Source organism: Lepidochelys kempii, chromosome 7 (genome assembly GCF_965140285.1).
Source record: "Lepidochelys kempii isolate rLepKem1 chromosome 7, rLepKem1.hap1, whole genome shotgun sequence".
Taxonomy (NCBI): Eukaryota; Metazoa; Chordata; order Testudines; family Cheloniidae; genus Lepidochelys; species Lepidochelys kempii.
In genome coordinates this window covers 110,139,493-110,164,174 of record NC_136386.1, presented here as the reverse complement: position 1 = coordinate 110,164,174, position 24,682 = coordinate 110,139,493, and the positions used below count along the sequence as shown (strand labels likewise).

General features: G+C 39.5%; 1 protein-coding gene across 3 annotated transcripts in view; it reads right to left on the bottom strand.

Moving 5' to 3' along the window:
• Positions 1 to 24,206, bottom strand: part of RAB11FIP2 (RAB11 family interacting protein 2) — a 44,022-nt gene extending 19,816 nt beyond the window's left edge. Inside the window, exons 1-4 of one of the 3 annotated variants that reach the window (XM_073354244.2) lie at positions 22,829 to 24,206; positions 10,302 to 10,463; positions 8,248 to 8,690; positions 6,665 to 7,133 (exon numbers count right to left, since the gene is read on the bottom strand). In XM_073354244.2, coding sequence (XP_073210345.1) covers positions 6,665 to 7,133; positions 8,248 to 8,690; positions 10,302 to 10,463; positions 22,829 to 23,181 — 1,427 coding nt within the window. In that variant the 5' untranslated portion in view covers positions 23,182 to 24,206. The remainder of the gene's footprint in view (positions 1 to 6,664; positions 7,134 to 8,247; positions 8,691 to 10,301; positions 10,464 to 22,828) is intronic. The other 2 variants (XM_073354243.2, XM_073354246.2) reach the window with 2 other exon arrangements.
• Between the last annotated feature and the right edge of the window lie 476 nt (positions 24,207 to 24,682).

The following is a 24,682-nucleotide window of genomic DNA, read 5'->3' as shown; positions in this document are numbered from 1 at the left end:
TTTTACAAAGTCAGGAAAAAGAAATAAAAATTCAAAACAGTGTAGCCTACACACCTATGCTTTATGAATGATTGACAAAACACAAATACGTTGAGAGACTTCATTACTGCAGCAGGCACAATAATGGGTTTTCTGGAAGCAGGACCTCCAAAACAAAGTGTATGAAGGAAAGTAGCTAAGAAGAGAGATGCATTGCTTATTCCTTTTAAAAGTTACAACATTGCACTCCTTTGCACCCTTCCTGTAATGGGCTCTGTGCAAGAGCAGGGGTCCACTCACATGGAGCTTATTGCAGAAAGAGAGCCCCAGTGCATCATGCTTAAGGGCGAAATTGAGAAGTAACAGTGACACATACTAAACTTTAATGAAATTTTAAAGCCTGAAAATATACTGTGTGCTGCTCTTTGTTCTCAGTTGGTATGTTCTGGTCACTTTGATGCTCTCAAAATTCCTGTAATTTTTGTGCCATCTGACTCTCAAACGTTATGTTCTGTGAAATAGCATCTGAAAATGAAGAGACGGCAAGAGCTGTTTGGTGAGAATACAGTGATGAGAGGTCAGGAAGACAGGAGCAATGCAAAAATCTGTGTTATTTCAGACTTTCACAATTAGTTGAAGTATTTGTAAAGAGGAAGTTATCATCATCATTACTAACAGCAGACACCCAGCAACAGCCAGTGCTGACTGTTAAGCATGACGAGATGCACAACCATTGAGATTCACTGAAGAGACAAAACTGTCAAATCTAGGAACGGTTCTCAAAACAAGAAAGATAAGCAAAACAGAGTAAATAAAAGCCTTATTTTTTTTTAAATGCAACTTTTAGGTGTGTTTGAAGTAGCAAAAGAACATTTAAAAACACAGTAAGTTGTCACTATAGATTACAGGATAGAAGGAATGCAGGTTTTATTTGTATTTGTTGTTATGCTATATATTCAAATTGAAATCTGTTTCTATAAGAATTTTGTAAATATTTCTTACAAACACAATTGTATGTAAAGATGTTAATATTACAGTATTAATGTAATACACATAAGAGGTGACAAAGTTAGTATGGGAATAACGCCTATATTTTAAGCACTATAAATTCTCTTTTGGAATCAACACAAAGGATGGGTAAATTTCCACCCCCCGTACGCTATTGTGACCTTTCCACATTAACATTCTTTGACCAAATTGATAGTATTTTTCTTCCAAAACTGTGTGGATGGCCAACAGGTTGGTACACCTCTACCCCGATATAACGCTGTCCTCAGGAGCCAAAAAAAACTTACCATGTTATAGGTGAAACCGCGTTACATCGAACTTCCTTTGATCCACCGGAGTGCACAGCCGCAGCCCCCCGCCCCCCTCGCGCTGCTTTACTGAATTATATCTGAATTCATGTTATATCGGGTCACATTATATCGGGGTAGAGGTGTATATCTAAATGCATATTTGAAGAATCCCTCCTTCTCCACTTCTACATTTCCGTTCCTCTTTCCTTAAAATACACAACATAAGAAGTATTTTATAAGAAACCAGAAATCAAGAAAGGAACCAAATTTTCTCTTATTTTTTCTGAGTGGTTTCATCAGAACTCAGATATGTGAGAAGAGAAAGCTCTTCTTATTTACTATAAAGGCATTTAACTCAATCTAAGTCTGCTCAGCTTCTGGAACATCTAGTTCACAGAAAGTTTAGTCAGTTGTTCAACTGACTTTTTTCAAAAACAGACAATGATTATAGATACATGGCACTTAGTACTAATTCCTCTCATGCTTCCTTAGTATGTAATTTCCCTTTTGGGGTGCTACATCCATTTGATATTCTATAATGAAATTTCAATCTTAACTAGCTCCTACACTGTTTAAGTGTAGAATTGCCGTTATGACGACTACTCTGTCATAGAAATATAATCTAAAGGGTTATTTTTAAACCATTCTTCGAAAGTTCACATACATCTATCACATACATCACTTTCCTAAATCTGCCATTTGATCATACTAGTAACAACCTGTCAGCTTTAACTATTGGACTATTTGTTACCCCCTGTCCAGTACCCAGAAGCTCATTAATTACCTAAACTCCTTCTGTAGGTCTTGTTAATTACCCGTCTTCTGTCTCAGAGGACCTTGTTAATAACTTGTACAATCTCTCTAAAGAGGTCCTAACAACACATTAGAATTAAAGATGCTTTTCTTTTAGCACCTGTCAAGTGGTGTAAATTGAGAAATTTTCACATCAGTTTTATTTTTTTAAACAAACAATTTTAGAGAAAAGATGCACAAAGGTTTGGTCATTTTATGAAGGATTTTTATTTTTCGAAGACAAATATCTATTTATTTAGGTGTGTTCGGTATAAAGACAACATGGCTGGTGTCCACAGATTAACCTCCTGAGAGCTCTATCAATTAATGGGAGCAATTACAATAATGAATGCAATATAATATATAGGGCAAAAGTTTCAAAGCAGTGGATTAGGAATTATGAAGGCAAATCCTATTACTGTTAAAGGATGACTAGGAATACTAGCATATATTGTATGCTTAGTGACTGCTCATTGGCTGCATGGTGTAAATGCCTTGGAACTAATGGATTTATAAACATTTACAAAAAGTGCGTTTTCTTTTACTGTAAGCCCATAACTTATTTCAAACATCAAGAAGTTAGCACAGAAGTGTCTAATACTCATTTACACCAGACAATAAAAGAGGAAGAAAATAATCCTTGCCATTTACACAATACATTACATCTTCAAAGCCTTTAATCAACTGTAATATCATCCTCACAAAATTTTTAAGGGGTACAGAAGCATCATCCTCATTTTACAAAGAAGGAAACTGAAGCAGAAAGGTTAAATGACTTGCTCAAGGGTAGAGAACGAGCTCTTGCCAGAGTGGAGATTATCAGAAATTATGAGTTCCTATATCTCCATATTTCCAACATCTCTTACTCTTGCTGATTTTATTGTAATTCTCTAACAGCAGGTTAACCCTTATTAAGCTAACCAGACCAATGAAAATGAAATCCTGCTTTCCCTACTGCATCCATCTAACTGTTAGGAACAAACTACTCACATCTCTCTCTACTTCTGAACAAACTACTCACATCTCTCTCCACTTCTGAAGTGGCAAACACAATTACTTTTTATTTTCATAATGTATTGTTTTATAATAGTAAGGATAATCAATAAGGTGGGCAATTAGTGGATTGGCTAGGTGATGAACAAAAGCCTCCTTCCAGGAACTCATCTAGCCAATAATTATCTATATTACCAGGAAATGCTATTTCTCAAATTATTACTGTTTAATCAAAAAACGCCAAACTAAATTAATTAGGATTAACTTGGAGTCTGATACAAAGCTCACTGAAGTCAATAGAAAGACTCGCATTAACTTCAAGAGGCATGGTAGGCCCACCAAGAGTTCATGTATGTATGTGTGTGTGGAAGTTAGCCACCTAATTACCTTCGAGTATGTGTGCTCCAGGTAGCTTAGATAATAAGTCAGACAAAAAAAAAAAATTGCCTGTCTTTCAGATTCACTTGACCCAGACAAAAAACTTGCATCATCCCAATCTCCAGTCAGCTATGGTCAATACCAAAACTAAAGCCACCACCTCAAACCCTAAGTCCCAGATTCAAAAAGGAGATACACTTCCTTCAACATTAAAAGCTTAATTGTCAGGCATCCTGATGCCTGAAAAATAGACCCTGTCCTACCAAAGTACCTTCACAATAGTTTTATGTTCTTCATACATTCTCCATTTAAACTTCGTAAATGACAAAGAATTTATATTTCAGCCTTGAGGTTCTATCAGATAATCTTCAGACACATGCTGCATGAGGCCAGGTATATGGTTTCTTTGTAATTTAAGCAAGACAAGAGCATTTGCCTGTAATTTACATTACCTTGCCTTTTAAACCTCTAGTTGGGAAATTTACCCAGATATTTCTGAGTGTACTAAGATGGGGAGAACTGAAGGAAGACTTCAGACTAAAAACTGTTATTACGTAGTATCAAAAATATGCTAGGTACTTGATGAGTAAGGAAACAAGGTCCCTTCCACAAAGAGATTAAAATGTGGAGAATGAGGAAAATAGAAATTAAGCAAAAAGCAGCTCAAAATCCAAATTCTCAGTATGTACATTTTATCCGAATATTGAACATAGAATCATAGAATCATAGAATATCAGGGTTGGAAGGGACCCCAGAAGGTCATCTAGTCCAACCCCCTGCTCGAAGCAGGAGAACGACTACATTGGCAACAGACCAGCGGGGAGTGGGTGGGAATGGGGGAGTTCAGGTAGGAAAAGCTAGTTCCCTGAAGGGATCACTTCAAACCTACTTGTTACCATAGGTGCTGGAACTAGGGGTGCTGCTGCACGCTCTGGCTTGAAGTGGTTTCCATCATATACAGGGTTTACAGTTTGTTCAATGGCTCTCAGCACCCTCCCCTGTAAAAACTGTTCCAGCACCTCTGTTTGTTACCATTTGGATACTAATGACATGAAGCCATGTCTACACAGGGACAGGAAAGTTAAGGCACATCAACTTCAGATGTGAAGTCAAAGCACAAAAGTTAAAACTGAGTCACATCCTCGTGGCGGTTTGTCTCTCTCATCCTGAAGTTAAGCGCCAAGGAGGAGAATTAAGTTATGGCAAACTAAGGCCACTTAACTCCTGCTTTCTCTCAGGAGTAAACATGCTTTAATTTAAGGATCGTCCACATGGTGCTGCAGTGCATAAATGATAGCGCACAGTAACATGTTATGCTCTAACTGCCACCGGTAGACTCTGCTGGCACTGACTAAATGTGCTGTGTAGTCCCATTTCGAGAAGGACTATGTTAATGCATGGTGGATGCCTTTTAGTTCACGCCATGACTACATGGGGCAGTCAGAACTCTACAGGTCAGCATGGGCTAAAATTCATGGCCCCTGGTGCCAGATAGACAAGTCCCACTCACACTGACTTCACCCTTCAGGTGACTGGCCTTAACTTTCCAAGCGTCCAAGCCCTATGCAAGGCAGCCTCAGAAAAGCAGCTAAACCTTCCCCTGCAACTCCCCTAATCTCACAAATGCATCAGGCCTAGCTTGGTTCACAGGATGGAGACCTGTACGAACATCCTACATGTATATGTACGGAACACCTTCAACCCAGGTACCATGAACATAAGCTGATATGCAAACTTTGAGCGGAGATCACTTATCCACCATGACAATCCAGCCACTGCTGGGGTGGAACGTGGCAGCTCTTGAGTTTATCATCATTATGCAGTCCAGAGAACACAATCGTTTACAACAGGAAGACAGAGAGAACAGGAGATAAAACCACAACAGCAGAACACAGCATGGCTACGTTCACATTAGCCAGTTGTCTGACTAGAAATACCCAGCACAATGGGACCCCAACCGGGGCATTTCAGCACTAAAATTTACTAGCAGTAAATGTTCTACCATATGAACTTGGAATGAGAGGATCCCACTTTATCAATCTCACATCAAGACGTCTTGGCCCACCAGGCTTTGTTACTTAAAAATTAGAATTGGAGGCGAGGTTAAATGAGACAGGCAGTAGATCTCTAAACATGAATTTTGCTGTTTTTTTAAACATAACACATTAATGTTATTACTGCTAATTTTCAAAGGAACATCTCCGTGCCCAAGGGCAGTGTTTTTCAAAGTACTGGCTATGTAAGGCACATGCATGTATTAAAAAAAATGCATATATTAAAGCGGACTTTTTCAGCCTAACTTATGCTGTATCTATAAACGAATACATTTAGACATTTTGTACCATATCACTAATACCACATGTACATTAAACATTCTATTTTACTTACATTCCAATTAAAATTTGTAAAAATAAAGTTAAATTGTGAAGTTATTACATATATATGTTTCATAAGTGAAAGTTTCTAATTCAAAGGAAAATATTATTTGCACATAATATATGTCAACACAGGGAGAATACACAAAGATTTTGATATGACTATAATATTGGAATGTGTAAAAAGTAAAATTTTTCATTTAAATCTATTATATGATGGACATTTTCTTACAATATTCATCATATAGTAAAGACGACTAACTTTTATACTTCTGGCTCTGCGGAATTAATGGAATGAAATTTGCATTATAAATACGACGTGTAATGTGACCATAAACTAGGGGAAATTAGGCGTTATTCTAGATCCAGGTAGCAAATGCCATTATAAGATTAAAATTTATCAATACTTGCACTCTGTATCTAAAATATCACAATACTTCTACTTAGCAAAGGAAATAACTATCTTATCTTAGACACAAAGGTGTTGTAATAATTAGTGACTTCTAAAAAGTGATCACTATTTAGATTCAGTAGTAAACAAGCCTCCATCTAAAGCCAAGACTTTAAAGACAAAGCCATGCTGAAGATGTATAATGTCTTCAGAAACTCAAAACCCAACAGCACTCACGGCTCATGTTTGCAATACACAATGTAACTTCAAAAAGATCCTTAGAAGTATACCACTGGAAAGAAAATGATCAAACTATATGAGAAATTCATCCTTTTTACTTACAAACGGATGAGCCGTTGTATAAACGTATATAATCCGTATGCTTTATTATATACTTAAACACATTTTCATTTATATAACATGCTCAAGATATCAGGTCCAAATAAAGTAAAACTTACCTAGATGTAGGCAACATGCTTGTGGGCTTGAAGTTGGTTGTAAATGGATTACGTGAATCATAATCAAAACTCTCCTTATGACTTGCATCAAATGCACTAGGGGATTTCAAGTCAGTGGAACTGTCTGATCCCCCGTTGCTAAGTTTATCCAACTTCTTGCTATCTTTTTTTCCAGTCACTCTTTCAAAAAGGCTAACTTTCTCCTTTTTCTCTTTTTTAATTTCTTTTTTGATTTCAACAGGCCTGGAAAACAGACTTATGTTTTGGTCCCATGATGCAGGGCTTTCTTCAAATGGATTTTTCTGTCTTGGCAGCGTAGCGAACTTTTGGGGTAATGAAGCACTCACATTTGTAAAGGGGTCATTTTGTGCTTTAGATGCTGATTCACTTTCATCAGCTGTGTTGTCAAGCTGGTTCATTTTAGAAGTATCAGCACTTAATGTCCTCCTATGTGGAGATTTTAGACCTCCTGCAAACAATTTTGTTGTTAGTATATAAGCAGTGAGACATTACCTCACACTTTATGACCGGTGGAGAGCTCATGTTATTAAATTCAGGTTTAGAAGTTTTGCAATTGTTTCTAATTTCAAAAAACAATTTTTACTGAATTTTTTAAAAAAGCAAAGCGGTTGTGGTCCCCAGTATGTGGTTAAGGAATTTTTAAGGAATCCATATGCTCTGCAATAAGCACTTGTTTTCTATCTCAGTGGTTCTCAAACTGCGGTCCGTGAGCGTACTCCAGGGCGATCTGTCACTCATGTCTGGGGCCACTGGCCCGCTGATCAGCAGCATCCAGGAGGCGCTGGGAGGGAGGAAGAGTGGGGACGGGGCATGCTCAAGGGAGGGAAGAGGTGAAGAAGAGGAAGGACAAAGGTAGGGAAGAGGTGGGGCAGGGCCTTGGAGGAAGGGGTGGAGTGGGTGCGGGGTCTGGAGCTAAGCAGGGCTTGAGCACCCCCGGGGAAAATTAGAAGCCGACTTGGAGGTCTGCAAAAATTTTTAAATCACAGTGGGAGTCCTCGGGTTGCTAAAGTTTGAGAACCACTGATATGAAAATTAGGTTGTACACATGAGGTGGCTGTGACTAGTTTGAAGTTTTAGAAAATAACATATTGTTCCGCAAGAAATTTTGCACAACTGAAAACATTTTCAATTCTTCATCTACATTAGAGTTACTCTGGTGATAGTTTCTAGACATTCTAAAAAACATGATCAGATTCATTTTTTTCTTAAACATTTCTGACCAGTTAAACTATTTTTTGTATTGGATTGCTACATAAAATGTCATGTTATTACTGTATACTTTAAACTTAGGAAAAAATGGGCAATGAAACAAGTCACAGAAGCTAGTTATTCCCTGTTTCTTGGCAACAACATTTAAACAGGAAATACGCATCATTTACTGATCTAAACAAAAAGGCAAGACTTCTATGAATTAACCTACCATACAGAGAAATAATTCTAAACTTCTTTGTCTGGAATTTAAAGCATGCACTAAACTCAACAGATACTTAAATGTTTTCACACTGATAGCAATGAGACTACAATCATAACGACTAAGATGAAGAAAAACATGTTTTACTTACCACTTTCATCAACAGAACTAAAAGATTCTAACTGACTTCTGAAAAGGTTGGTATGGCCAATTGTGCTGGATTTCATTTTTTCTGAAGAGACATGTGATCCAGTTAAATCAGACATTGAATGAGCTGAAGATAATCGCTGAGGTCCCAAAAGGAAAGGTTTTTTAGGTTTTGATTTTATTTGTATTTCATTACTGGAGATGTCAATGTTCGTATCAGGTATGTGAGTACTCAGAATGATTGCAGAGGATGTATCCGAAAGTGTCCCATCATTCTTTCGACCCTTCATTTTGTCTTTCAGTTTAGCAAAGGGGGATTTTGTTTTGTCCTTCATTGACAGATCAAACATGCTTGCTGTCATATTATTCCTCATAAACTGAATATTGACCTTTATTTCTCCTCTGTCTTTAGTTCTTTTCCCTTGTTTGGACTCTAGGCTAAACCATCTTAAAAGAGAAAGGAAGCGAAAGAGAGAGAAAGTTGAGATATGTTTCATTATGAAGACTGGTCATAAAGCTGCATGCTATTTACAAGTTAAGATAATCTTGATATTGTAAACTGAACACCAGTACTATGAAAATTTTTATTCAAGCAATTCTTGGTTAAGATTTTCTATGTAATAAATTGACCAAATTTATATTTTTCCAATATAAATTCTTGAAAAGGAAGCTTTAAAAAATTACTTTGGCCTTGGAATGTGAGACGAGTGAAAAGTCAGACTTGGTGCAAGTGTACTAAACCCCACCGACGTCAGTAGAGTTTCATATGCTTAACAAGGCTGAACTTGGCATCTAGCATTAAACAACCAAATAATTTTTATTTTGCAATTTAAAGGACATTGCAAACTTTTCAAAAATAGCCTTTATTTGTAAATAATGTACTACATAAATGTATATTGTGTGCCAAGTGTTCTACCCAAAACTCATTTTTGTTTTGGTTTTGCTTAAGTTTATATGCCAGTAAATATTTGTTTGCTCCCCTGCTGAGGTTTACGTGGGTGGCTCTAGCAGAGAAGTGCTCACACACTGCTTTTGGGACCTCTGGTAATTCAGGGCCAAACATCCCATCAGTTATGCAAGTTCATCTCCAACTGCCTTTAACGGTAGTTGCAAGAACACAAATAGAGTAAACAGGTCCCACTTAGGTATGCCCCCACAATAAAGGGCTTGCTCCTCCTGTTTGCTGGTCATCGTAGCACTAACATCTACCCCCTCCTGTCTGGTTTTGGAACCATATGGACTCCCCACCCCTTCATGGAGGAGACAAAGTGAGGTCCCCAACATTTCCCGTTTCCCCTAAAACCAGCCCAGTGATGCTCCCTGGTCAAAAGGATTAAGGGCCCACCTGACCCCAAGCATGCTCTATTCCTACTCTGTTTTGCGCCGTAGTCCCCTGGAGGCATCTGTGGAGTGAAAAATCCCTCTACTTTCTATATCTACTCCACCTGTACACAGGACTCAGTGAAGGTCATTATCTCCTCCCACGTTTCTTCCACAACTACTTCCCATGTACTGAGCAGAATTTGGGGGGACAGAGTCACACACAGAGTCCCCAATCCTGCAAGAGGGGAACAGGCACAGACTGAAAACATTCCTACATCTCTTCTTCCATTTCTCCTTGCCCTAAGGGGGTTTGAGGTTTCCTCCAGCTTCCACTGCTCATACAGCTATGTGAAAGGTATCAAGGGAGTGTGGGAAATCTTCATTCTCTAGCATCAGAGAAGAGAGACAGGAATGAATGAGGGAAATAGGCTGTCTCCATGGATCAATGAAAGGGTACAAGGAAGCAGACACCCAGATACCCACCCAGCTGCTCATTTACTTGGCTCTGGCAGGTGTCTAGGAGGTGATGTTACACGTTGGTTCCTGAAAGACCAAAACAATTTCCCTAACAAACCAATTTTATATATATATATATATATATATATATATATATATATATATATAAAAATGAGGGCTTATCTACACTGGCAATGTGAGAGCATGGCCACGGCAGCGCTTTAATGTGGCTTGTGTAGTTGCGGCTTTAAAAAAAAAAAAAAGAAAGAAAAAAAACACCTCCATGAGGGGCGTGACTCCCAGCGCTGGTGCACTGGGGAGGTGTTTTTTCCACACCCCATAGCGAGAAAGTTGCAGCCACTGCAGACAAGCCCTGAGTTAGTCCACAGCAACATCCAGCTAAACTGTGAAGTGTCAACAGCTCCACAGCTCCTGCACTGTCTGGAAAAAACACATGCATATGTATTCCCACAACAGTAGATTAGCATAACGTTACGAAGTTAAAACAGGAGAGTAGGAAGTGACACTTACTATCAACACAGATAAGAAAATGATTATGCACACAGTACTATCAAATACTCAAAGTAAATAGGCTGAAAGAGAAGAGAAAACTAGTTCAATATCCTTTAAACAAGTGATGGCTTAAGTAAATAAAAAGGTTTCAGATCCAGAAATATGAATTCTGAGTTGAGAATGTCCTTCAAAAGGTGACCTGTCAACGAAAAAATAAAAAGGGAGAAGAAGGGACATTGTCTTTTTTTTTTTTTTTTGCTTCTTCATGACGTATAAAGAAGGTCCAAAAAGTTTTATACATTGCCAGTATCAAGTCTTGTCTTCCTTATTTTTACTAAGTATACATTTGAAGGCCCAGATAAGAGGATTGAGAATTTTTCATCCCTTCACAAAAGGGGTAGGAGAATTATATTTCTAATAAGGATACTCTTCCTTCTAATTGTTAGGCATTTAATTTGCATATACGTTAAACAAAAAGCAAACAAAGAAGTGTAAACAGTGAAGAAAAATATTTCTCTTTTCAGTTAAGCCAACTGCACCCTCTTTGGTATCAGTAATGCCACAAACCTAACTAGTTCGTCCGACTCTTTAACGGAAAAACAAGGTAGACAAAACCTAAAGTTCTAATGTAAACAGAAAACACATACACACACATATACCAGTCCTTTGTACATCATAAAGTAGTAAAAGAAGAAGTGAAAAAAACAACTCCCCAAAGCCCTTTGAAAGGTCACCGTTAAAAGAAAGCTTGCTCAGACTCCATATGTTCTACTGTCTGTATTTAAACAAAAACATGAACAAAGAAACAAAAAAAAAATCCACACACATAGAACATAAGGGTTGTATATGGTATATCACTGGACTTAAATTGTACATTATTAATTAAAGCAGATCCAGCTTCTCAGACAAGCAAAAGCTGAAGCAGTGAAAGCTCCCTCTTCTACACCATTTACTGGACAGGCCAAAATTTCACATGCGATTGTGGGTCTGGTTGTTGTTGGAGCACTCTGGAAGGGGAGAAGTAAATTCTGGCAAGAAAGACCAGGAAACAAAAAATTATACAAACTTTAAGTCAGTTTTTCCAAATTTAAGAAGTCCAACCTCAGCAGTGATTAAGCATTCCCCCCCCCCCAATAAATCTCAGACAGGAATATTGTATCTTTGACAATATTCTTGCAAGGATATTCCTGAATTTGCATATGTTTTCATTTAGGGATCAGAACATTACTGTAATTTTAGACTGACATCTGATGTTTATTATCTTGTTTTGTAACAAATGTCAAAACACACATTTAAGGTTTAAAAACAGAAATGTTGGTATATCTGTGTGTGGATCTTTTACTGTTTAATGTAAGCCAACTACTGAAATCATTATCACAAGTTAACTAATGCATGCATCCGAAGAAGTGTGTTTTAGCCCAGAAAAGCTTATGCCCAAATAAATTTGTTAGTCTCTAAGATGCAACAAGTACTCTTTGGGTTTTTTGCTAATACAGACTAACATGGCTACCACTCTGAAAGTTAACTGATATGTGTCACTATCGGTATCACCTGTTGTTGGCTCACATACAGCAAACTATTTTGACATTCATAAAAGCCTGAAGGAGTTTCATTATAGAATGTTTACAACTTGCATGTTGCCTTCAGAGTATGCGCAACTTGCATTCAAAGACTTTAAAGATCTGCATACTAAAAAACTAGTTCAGTTGCGAAAATGAAACAAACAAAACAAAAAGTCCCTTGGAAAATAATAAAAGGACATACGGTACTTGATCCTGCACCCACTGAAGTCAACAGCAAGGGTCGCATTGATCCACTGGTACAAGACTAGGCCAATGGAGCCTGATCCTGAACTATTTACTCACGCAAAATTCTCAATGATTTCAGTGGAGTTTTGCTAGCATGAGGACGATAGGCTCAGACCTTTCTTCTTCTTGGTACAAAAACACACATTTGATTTTTATGGTGAATACAAGGTTATTTTGGTGACTTTGGAGACTGTATCTTACATTTTAGTTATAATGAAATTTCCATGAGAGAAAAAGACTCAATTTCTGAATTTTTATTCTGAGTCAAATATGTAATTTTTTTTAATACTGATAAGAATAAACCTTAGTAATAACAAATCTTGTGAAGAGTTCATTGTGAACAATCAATTCTGAAAGAAAGTGAATATCTCTTATTAGAATCTGTTTTTAAAGTACAAGGTTGTGTGCAGCAAACAGAGAAACAATGTACATAATAGGAAAAGGATTTGGAAAATAAAATTACATTTTCAGATAGCAGCATATTGGGCCTGAATTATTAAATTCCATTATACTGTTGCCAATTTTTATATTGTAGTGTATTATAAAAGGTTATAAAACTTGCTATTTTGGTTTTGCTTACAGTACTTTTAACCACAATAAATGTTGCAGTTGACAGGATGCCATGAGCTTAGAAAGCCTGCATAAACTAGGAAAATGGCCAGTAATATGCATGAACAGGGACTTTTATTTAATAACCAAGTATTACTTCTATTCTTACAGTCTTATATAAAACAGACTTCATACCAAGGCTCAACTTCAAGGGAAGTCCTACTGCCTTCTGCTTCAGATTCAAAATTCTTGCCCTCACCTTCAAAGATTCTGAAGACGATACCTTTGCTTATATCCTCTTATTTTTTCCTTACTCCTCCTTCCCTCTCTGAGTGTGCCTCCCATCAAAACAATTTTTGTTTCCTTTTCTCATACATTTCTGAGAGTCCTTATCATGGGCTTTTGCTCCTCCCACACAAGCTTTTGGTTATCTTGATTTTGTCGGTGGTATTTATTATTTGTAGTGCTCTACTACACTCCAGCAGCCTTCTCAAAACATAAAGACTAGGAGACAGAAAGGTTCAAGACAAACTAGGAAAAAATCTTATTACCTAGCAGCCCAAGACAACCAACAATCCAGTCTGAACAAGCATGGTTATTTACTAACCACTAAAGAAATTACTTAAGAATCCTGTAATTAATAAGGAACCAACATCCACTATTCTGGCAATCTTCTTAATGACCCTCTCGATGCTACATATATAAACAACACAATACCAGGAGCACAGATCCTTTACCTTGGCAGTAGTACACTGGGAGGGTAAGGAGGTAACTAGTACATACTAATTAAGGCCAAATTTTCACATATACAAAAAGTCAAATGAGACAGCAATTCAAAACGTTCACTCAGTGTAGCAAGAGAGCTTTAAGCCCACTTCTGTTTTCCTGGATTTCGAAAGCTGCTATTTTCTCTCTCCTCATTTTCTTCTGATTCTGTTGGTTTCTCCAACTTACTTTTTTCATATTTGATACTGTTAAACTTACACACTTTACACCCTGCTTCCAATAAATCTTTTGTGACCAATACTTAGTTTCTCTTCCAGTCATGGCGGTAGGTCGTATTACGGTCACTGTGATTCCTCTGTCTTCTCTCTCTCTCTCTTCTACCAATTGCCACAGAACTTTCCAATTCCAACATTTAATCCTGTCTCCTGTTAAAGGAGAATCGCTTAAAACATTCTGCTCATTATCTGAATAATAATATGGGTGCGGCAAAAATCTATGTACATTCTGTTACAAACCATAAAGTCTGTTACATATAGTCTCATACAACTCCCTGTGAAGACAATGGGAGACTTTCTATTCACTTCAGTGGGAGATGGATTGGGCCATAGAATCATAGAAGACTGTGGTTGGAAGAGACCTCAGGAGGTCATCTAGTCCAACCTCCTGCTCAAAGCAGGACCAACCCCAACTAAATCATCCCAGCCAGGGCTCTGTCAAGCCGGGTCTTAAAAACCTCTAAGGATGGAGATTCCACCACATCCCTAGATAACCCATTCCAGTGCTTCCCCACCCTCCTAGGGAAATAGTGTTTCCTAATATCCAACCTAAACGTCCCCCACTGCAACTTGAGACCCTGCTGACGAGCATATTCAACCTGTGGCTCAGAATGAAAGCTGTCCCCCACCTCTGTTTCTTGCCACTGCCAAACCTGTGAAGCAATGAAGTGATTTCCCCATTGAGTCCACTACTTCCCAAAGTTCTTCCTCTTTTCCCTCTCTGCCAATGAAGTATCTACTGTTTTCAGTTAATTTTAAATTTAGGTAAAGATTTTAAAAATAGGAATCTAAGGTCAGTTACCTAAATCAGGATTTAGATTTCTAAATTAGTTGGTTGATTTTTGAAAGTACCGAGCACCCACATAGCGTGACCACTATTTCTATGGTTTCAGTCCTTTGATTCCACACAGTGGCCTAGTGATTAAAAAGAAGAAAAGAAAAAGAAAAAAGGGCTCAGCTAGACCAGCAGTTCTCAAAGCCTGTCCACCACTTGTTCAGGGAAAGCCCCTGGCGGGCCGGGCCGGTTTGTTTACCTGCCACATCCGCAGGTTCGGCCAATCGCAGCTCCCTCTGGCCGCGGTTCACCGCTCCAGGCCAATGGGGGCTGTGGGAAGGGCGGCCAGCACATCCCTTGGCGTGCGCCTGAACAAGCGGGCGGACCAGCTTTGAGAACCACTGAGCTCGACCACTTACCAAAGAGGAAAAAGGAGAGTGCCCTACACCAGCAGTTGCCTCTAAAATTACTTATAAATACCATCAAAATCCAAAACAAATGAGAGAGCACATGCAAGTTCAACAAATCTTTTAAGCACGAGACCATCTGCCTTTCAAGATAAATTGCTCCTAGTGGTAATCCTCACCGTCTTGTAATACTGGAGTGGTAGAAAGTGGGTTTTCTTGAGTGAACGTAATGAAAGCAAACCCATGCACACGCACATACACACCCGTCCCAAAGCAAAACCCATTTTTGGACTGAATGCAGATACGAGTGAATACCCCAAGTGTTTCCAGTCCCATCAGTCCCTTGCTTATAAGGGAACCATTTACAAATCAAAGTGTTTCCAAATCTTGTGCATAAGGATAAAGCACATTGGCATTATCCATCAGGTATTAGAATTTTTGCTTATATTTGAAATAAATGTTTACTGTCTCAATTCTAACTTCATCTTAGACAGGCACTAGAAGGGACATTTTAATTTATATTAAAGTGAAGGCGAAACTAAAACATAACACCCAGTGAATCAGACATGCAAAAATCAAGGAAGTAAAAATAACACTCCCTACGATAATACTCCAAGAGAGAACAAGCAGAACACAAAGAATGTCTTAGATAATCACAGCTGCAACAGTATTTCATTTTAAGTTACTTGAGAGAATGACACCATAGCTTGAAAACTGGGATAACCACATTTTCTTGCAAGAAAACCAAATTTGAAATCTTCGGTGCTCATGGGGAAATGATCAGCCAGGATTTCAAGTATTCCAAGGACTGACTCGGCATTGGGAATAACTAATTTTTCCATTTAGATTAGTCCCTTCAAGATTAGGGTTTAAGTACCCTGAACATTTCCTCACACAACTTGACTAGTGTGATAATCCATAACTATCTGATCTGTGAGTAGAAAGAGGACTTCAGTGTCCACAGGTATAAATTCAACATTTTTCACTATCACTAAATTTAATTAGAAAAAATGTAGAAGGCTGTTTTCCTGGTAAGATGATCAGACACTGTATCAACAATATAGGTTGCATCAAATCAAAAGTTGATAAATGGTAAAATTAAGGAAGGAAACAGAACAAAGACTGTACTGGTTAGGGAGGGAAATGATGGGGGAAATTGATTCATTATTTATTAAAATAAAATCTAAGATATCATTGAAAAAGATATAAACCAGGAAAATATAAACATTATTTTCTGGAAACTAACTTAAGATGTGATGCAGAGTTTAAAAAAAAAAGTATACAACAGCAATATCATGTCACCACAAAATAAATGGAAGTAGGTGTACTAGGATATCTTACTATGGGCTTGTCTATATACGAACTGGAATCAAAGTAACTAAATTGGCTTTAATTCACACCGTTACTTATTTCAGCAAAGACTATGCATGGACACTCTTATTTTGGAACCAAAGTAATTAAAGGTGTGAATTTAAAGAGTTAGTTATTTCAGATTCAATTTGTGTGTAGACAAACCTCCAATGTGTGACTGAAATTGAAGCCTGAATGAAGTTCAGTCCAGATGAGTGTGTGACAAGTAATGAGTTAAAGGTTAGACAATCTATAGATATGGCCGGAATTATATCTGCCTCCCTCATTCAGAGTTCATGCTCCCACTTGTTACTGAAGTTTTCATTCAGGGAGTATTATTGGATCTTCAGTTACTGTGAAACGATCACACAGCAATCTGGGAAAGGAGCTTTCCTCTTTATCTGATCAGAATATTATGACTGTTTCTTTCAGAGGTGGACCTTGTTACTACCAACTATGCCTTTGTAACCTAAATATTGATATACTATAACGTGTTACAACTAAAATCAACTTGAACACCGCGTCTAGCACAGAACGCTTTACTTATTACTTGTCATTGACTCATTTTATAAAAATATAGAAAAAGCACCAATCCACAAAAAGCTCTGGGCTCCTTGCCATCATAGTATATTAAGTTGGTGACACCAGTGCACTGTGATCTGCACTCGTAGTCCATTTCCAAAACAACATTGTGCACTCCACCCAGAAGACACCTAATTCAAGAGATTCCTCCCTCCCATGGCATGCTTCCATAGCAACAGTCAGAGATGCTCAAGGTGCAGCCCCCTCAATGAAAAAGAGAGGGCAATGCCAGCAAGACAGTAACCATAACTAGCCATAACTTTTGGAGAATCATTGGTTTAAAATAGCCTGAATCTGTCAATAAGACATTCAGCAAAATCATTTAAACAGGCTTTTGAGGATACATGAACACAATAAAGGACAGGTGTTTGTGATGAGGGGATGTATTGATTGGAATTATTTAAGTTTTGGTTATTTTCGGAGGTAAAGGAGGTTGGGATGAGCAGAACATGCTGGCGACTATCTTACATGATGGCAAAGGTCTCTGGAGCCTAGGCTGGCTCCTTTTTGTGTATTAAATAAATAGCCAAGAGAAAAACCACATACTTTTCACTTTTGTCAATAGTACCTACAAATAATTTTTCGAGGTTAGGTCACAAAATGGAGATTAAAAAAATCCTCTGCAACAAATTTCAACATGTAAGAAAAAGTATAACGAAGAAAAGCTCAAGTTGTAATACTTCAGACAAGTGTTGCATCTCAAAGCAGATCATTTCACCAGGAAAAGTGGTAAAGGAATTGATAATAAATGGTTAGAAGACAACAAGAATGAAGAGGATGCAAATGAGATGAGTGACACCAGAAGTAAAAGTTAATGGAAAACCATTGTTGTATAGCTCTATGAACTTAAGGTATAGCACATGACAATAAGAGTTAAACACAGAAATGTAAACAACTACAATTAAATAATTTGCTACAACATTTTTAAAGAGTCAGTTATTGGAGATTATTGTTTTCATGCTGGTTCAGGAATTTATAGTCTTTTATTTTATCATGTTATGCTTGTCAGGAGGCCAGAGGACTGTGGGCAGAAATGACCAATAGATAAGTAGATGTGTGTACATATGCTTTAACACACACACACAGAAACACACACACCCAGATATTAAATACAGAATGCAGTGGCAACAGGGATGTATTTACTTTGCAGTAACAGACAAAAAAGCTGCAATGAAAAACTTGGTTTATATAATGGAAATATAGGCATAATTAGAGCCCTGCGCAGATACAAAAATGTGGATCTGCATCCAATCCGCATCTGCCAGGATCAACCCATGCTCCACTAGCCATCTTTTACCTGTATCCGCACCCACATCCGCAAGCCGTCTCACAAGGGCTAGCGACAAGGGGTGGGGGAAAGGGAGCAAGGTCTTGCAGGCAAGAGGCAGCGCGAGGGTGGGGACTGGGGGTAAGGGGCAGCATGGGTGCGAGGTCTTGAGGATAAGGGACAATGTGGAGTGGGGGCTGGGAGGAAGGGGCATCACATCGTGTGCTGTTCCCACAGGCAACGGTACACGGCAGCAGCAAAGCATGTTGCATTCCAGTGGGGTGGAGGGTGCAGTCCCGGGGTCCTGCCAGCTCCAATCCCCATGGCCGGGGGCAGGCCCTGCTGCCCAGGAGAAGGCGGGCCAGGCCTGGGAGCGTAGCCAGTGCTGCTGGGCCAGACCATAGTGTGGAGGCTGGTACTGCCCAAGGGACCTGAGCTGCTGGACAGGAAGCGGCATGGCAAGTGGGTGCTGGACACTCCTGACTCCAACCTGCTGCCCAGCCCCAGCCTGCTGGTCCCGAGCACGCTGCGCCACCCCCTGGACTACCTGAGCTGGAAGCCAGGGGCCAGGTGCCGCTGGTGACTAGAGCCCTGTGCGGTTGTGTGCCGCTGGTGACTAGACCCCTGTGTGGTTGTACCTGCATCCGATCCACTATCCGCAACAATGGTCCACGGATATGAAGCAGATATCCATGGATTTGCAGGGCTCCAGGCATAATTACCATACTTGCTAAAACAGTTTCTTTTATGAGGATATAACACAGAAATCTTAAAGAGACGTTTAAAGGGCTATTCTAGAGATATCCTTTAAACAAATCTGACTATTTCCCAAGATCTTGGAACACTAAAAACACAGCATATTCAGCCTGGCTACCAGAGTGGATCAATACTCTAGTTTTTCATCTCTAGAAATTTGCATTCAAATTTATCACATGAAATGAGTCTGATGACCCAGAGTAGTTCCAAATGGACAGAAAAGCAAACTACAAGACCACCACAGCATAACTGGCACTTTCTCACCAAGACAAAGAAAGAATTGGAACTGGGGTGTTACATGTTCATTGGCTGAAGTATCAAGGAGAAGTTTGGAAAGTGACTGCCTGAGTCACAACTGGATTTAGCCATTCCAACAACTTTCATTTTTATGAATGTGAAAAATCATCAATTGGTAAAAGAAAGAGTAAAGATATTGCATAATGGCATGTAAAGATATTTTTTACCATCAAGTTATAATAAACATTGTGTTTTATTTTCTTAAATCTTGTGCCAGAAACAACAAACATTAGAATACAAGATGTGTAAGTCCTCTCACCATGCCTCTGTTTGAAAACTTTATTGTTCAAAATATATATATATATATATTTTTTTTAAATCACATTTTCTCTAAGGTACAACAAGTAGCAAATAAAAAATCTAAATGAAAAGGTCTATTTTTTCCTGTCATGTGTTCTTGAAGCTGCAATGAACTTGTAAATATACTAACAAACAAAACTGTACGTCATACACCCTGCAGTGTTCCTAGGAATGCAAAATCAGCTGGTAGCCTTCACTTCTCATACCTATTTCTATAAAGCACTGAGGAATTGCTGACAAGGTTCAGCATTGTGCAGAATATTAAATATCTTTTTTGTAATACTCTAGTGACTCTTGAGTCTGTCTCTTACAATGCCATATGCACAGCTGCATTGGAAAGAGGAAGCTATTAAATATATTAAAAGGTAGAAATATTACCAGTAAAGACACAATCAAATAACTGGATCTCATTTATCCCCAAACAAAGCAAAAAATGTTAACACTACACTAACATAAAAAAATCACTCTCGATCTAATAATACCACAAGCCTGTTCAACATACCTGAAAGCAGAATCAGAGTTTAATAAACTAAATTAGTGCTTTTGAAACAATCAAAATAGCATTGAGGCATCAGACTTATTTGTGGTCAAGAACAACAGGCCTGACCCTGAGATGTGTTAAGCATCCTCAACCTTCACTGACTCAACCAGTTAATGCTCATGTCGGAGAACACTGTATTTATTCTAACTGCCAATGTGAGGTTAATAGGATGTTACACCCCCCAAAAAATCTTTAATAATAATAAAAAAGCCAGAATTTAAAAGAATGCTTAAGATTATTTCACTTTGTTAGAGAGCCTGCCTTGGTGTACGTATACCTGAAGGTTTGTTCTCCTCTCAACAAACATGCCTAGATCTCCAGTTAACAGTAATCGGAAATAATGCTGACATGTATGCATTCAGATACTTATGTAGAGACAGTAAAATTTGCAAAACCACCTGAATGTATTAGTAGCCTAAGCCAAATTTTCAAAAGAGACTTAGGGCCAGATGGTTCAAGCTATGTAGGCACCTAAAAATGAAGAAACGTGCCTAGTACGTACTTTTGACAATCTCAGCAGGTGCGTGTCCGCATCTTTAGCCACATAAATATCTTTAAAAATCTGACCCTAAGTCACTTTTGAAAATAGTTCATGGTTGCTTTTGAAAATTTACTCTTTGGCCCCAATCTTGAAAAGTGTAGTTTGTAGGGCACAGCTGCAGCTTTGTGGAGCCCCACTGGCTTCAAAAGGGCTCTGCAACAGTGCACCAATCTCTCACATTTTACATTATGCAGGATAGGGGCATCTTCTCAAACTTGAAAATAAAAGCTATAAAGATACAGAATATATGTAAACTTGTGCTACCCATAAATACACAAAAAAAGAAGTATCTTGAATGTTCATTCAGTTATCACAAGGATCTTATTATTTCAGCGCATACAATCCTGGAAATCAAGTCAATTGCATTTTCCAGGAATAATTTTGCAATACTACAGTTCAACTGTTACTTTCAGTTAGATTATAAAAGAGACGTGAAAGTACTGTGCAAAAAAGTTGCACTGCCCCAAATGGAAGGAGGGATTTTTCACAATAATTCCGGATTGCTTTATATGCATCTCATTTTACCTTTTCCACTTTATGAACATGTATATTCACTTTGATTTACTTAAATCAAGTTTTTATATTTACTGTTGTCTTGTTTTACTTTGTCTTTCATTTCGTCTTTTTGTTTTCAATGGGACTAATCACATCCTTAAAGGTACGCAAGTGATTAAGTGTTTGCAGCACAGGGTTTAATCATCACTTCCAATTATAGAACACTTAATAACACTTAAGAACTAATTTTGAAGAAACAGTGAAACGTGTTTGAATCAAACTGAAATAGAAATTAGCACACCATTAAGGTTATAAGCATTAGCATCTATTTCAGCGGAACAGTTGCAATTCTTTTGGCCTGCCTTTAAAAAGAGAATAAATTTAAAAAACTAACCTATGCTATGATTCTGCAACTGACAGTCTGAGCGGACATCTACACACATGTAGAGTTAATTGCAGAACTGGAACTTTAGATGGTTAAAACACAAACAGCAAGTCCAATTTACACACCTAACTTATGGCTTGTCAGTTTTTGAACTAATTTAACTATATTGGTTTGAGACTGGTACAGTTAAAGTTTATGACCTCTAGCATGGATATAGTCATACCAGTACAAAGGTACTTACACCAGTACAACTTATTCCCATATATTCAGAAAAATAAGCCACACTGTACCAATATAATTGGGTCCACACTAAGGGTTGTACCAATTTAACTACTTCAGTTAAAAAAAAAAAACCACCTACACCCTAATAAAAAAAGTTAGATTGGTACAAAAAGGGGGGTGTTTACCAGGCCTTAGGATACTCAGTCTTTAAATACATAGTGCATTTACTGTGCAAAATGACATTTATTAACCTAACTTTTACATTATTTCCTTTGAGTTCTAGTTGCAGAATTTGTTGGTTAATTAGAGTTTTATTTGGGTGCTGCTGAAGGCTACTGCAATAGAAGATACTTCTAGGAACTGGACTAACATGAATACACCAACTCCAGTTTGTCGCTAAGGCCCAAACCCTACCATACAAGTTTCTCTGCATGGGCCTGCAGTGCAGAACAGTTTGCAGGATCAATGCCTAAAATTCTAATCAGAATCAGAAAAGTACAGTACAGCTGTGGTAAACCTTAATTTAGTCAAAGTTCATTCAACACTAAATAATAAATGTGGAAAATTTAGAGTCGCTTAGTTTTGCAGAATATGAAGACTGAACACTAGATTAGACAGGTTGATGCTAGACATATGCTTGAATTTAAGGACTTCCTCAGTCAGAAATATAGTCCAAACTGCATGCCACAAGTTGAAAATGGTTGTACAACTGAGCAGTATGAAAAAAAAATAAAAATAAAAAGTAAGAAGATGTTAAAAATTAATATATTTAAAAATTGTAGACAATTTTATTATCTATGGACCCACTCTGTCAAGGTGGGCCCATGTGGTCACAAGAAGTCCTACTGACTTCAATGAGGACATGCCCTTGAAGAGCTCATTGTAGGACAGAGGCTTATGATACATCGGGTAACAAAATATAATCTTAGATACCTGTTAATTTTACTTTAGCTATAAGGCTTCTGATCTGCAAGTACATACCTCAAAAACACAACTATAATACAAAACATGACTTACTCTGTTTTTCTTCGTTGCTTGTCCTCAAATATATCATTTAGATTTATTGCCACCTGTCCCAAAAACTTATCCAGCCCCACCAGCGACCTGTGCATGACAATCAGGTAGAGGATGTATTTCTCTGGATTCCCCTGCATCAATAATCCAGGGAGCTCAAATGAGGCCTCTTCTTTCCAGACTGGCTCTAGGGTCTTCTCAGCTACTGAGGTGGAGTATTTTTCCTTGCCCAGTTGTATAATAGTGTAGGTATCGTTGGTGCCATTTTTGCCTTTTGGCTTCAGATCTTTGGCTTGAAGAACTGTAACCTGCACGTGGGTTGGGAACCACTTCTGGGCTTGCTCTGCCAACATCATCCTTGAAGGGTTCAGTAGTAGTAGCAACAAAATAAAGTCTGTAAATCTCCTAATTACTGCGTAAGTGCACTTAAAATGGGGATAGCGATGAAAGCCTCAGTGTTTTTTTCTCTAAATACTTCTTTGGTAGTTTTGTTTTTTTGAAGGAGAGAGAGAGACTAACCATTGCTTAGATATTCCCTCCAAAGAAGTAACACCTTTAGCTCTATTACTAATTTTTGAAACAAAATTCTCTATTATGTTTTTCTTCCACCGCAATTAATCAATCCACTCTTCTTTACTCAGCTTCTCCCCTCACACCATAAAAAACAACAACAACAAAACCAACTCCCATATCCTTTCATGATAATCCTGAACTTTTAACAATTTCCCATTCCCTGCAGGGCAGCCTAATGGGGCATGGCAGGTCCCTCCTTTGCAAAGGGAAGGGGGCAGAGGGTGAAGGACTGGGGGTTTCAAGGGCTGTAACCAACTCTAGCCTGCAGCTCCTCTCACCCACAAACTCCCCCTAGTGATAAATACACCCTGGTCCCCCCGGAAACCATATCCTCGCAGGAGCCCCAACCTACCCTCCCGCATAGATCATCCCTGCGTCTGGAGTTTGGGGTCCCCTTCAGCAGCGCTCCACCACCATGCCCCACTTGGTACTGGGAAGCCCTGGGGTCCCCCACGCCGTTCCCCCCACCCCCCGACGTGGGAAGCCTGGGGTCCCCCCCTCAGCTCTGGGAAGCCCTAGGGCCCTCTCCCGCCCCGGGTCTGGGGCGCCCTGGGGGCCGCTCACTCCGCCCCTCCCGCCCCCGGCCTGTGAGGCTCTGCCTCTGCCCGCGCTCTCGCCGGCCTCCCGCTGGCCCCTTACAGCCTCGGCGCCTCAGGCCCCAGCCCTCCCGCGGCGGAGGGGGGACGGGGGGCGGCTCCTGGAGCGCGGCGATCCCGGGCTGGGCTCCCCGGCGGCTGACGGACGAGCGTGGCCGGCGGCTGGCGGCGCGCTCGCGCCCCGCACTGACGCCGCCCAGCTGCCCGCCCGCCCGCACAGGCTGCGCCGCGCTCGGCCTGCTGCCGCCGCAGCTTCCGCCTTGGCGCTGCGGCGGCTGCCTCCTCGGCGGTCAGAGGACAGGGGGCAGGGTTCAGTCCCCTCCCTGCCGGCCCCCGGGCCCTGGCAGGCCTCTGCCAACCCCACCCTGCCTCCTGGGCTAGCTTCAGGGAGCCGGTCCCACTCCCGCCCTACAGTGGGGAAAGAGGGGACCCCCTAATCCTGGGGGACTCCCGAACAGTAGTAGGGAGGCAGGGTCCCCTATTTCTGGGCAGGGGGATTCACCCTACCAGCGGGGGCAGAGGGAGAATAGAGGGGACCCTCTTCTGTGGGAGGGGGGAACCTTTGCATTAGGAGGAGAGACGAAAGCCCCCCTAATTTTGGGGTGGGGGAAGGAAAGAAGGAATTCCTAATGTTTTTAGAGGCAGAAGGGCCCATGGCGGGGTTGGAGAAAGGAAGAGGGGAGACCTT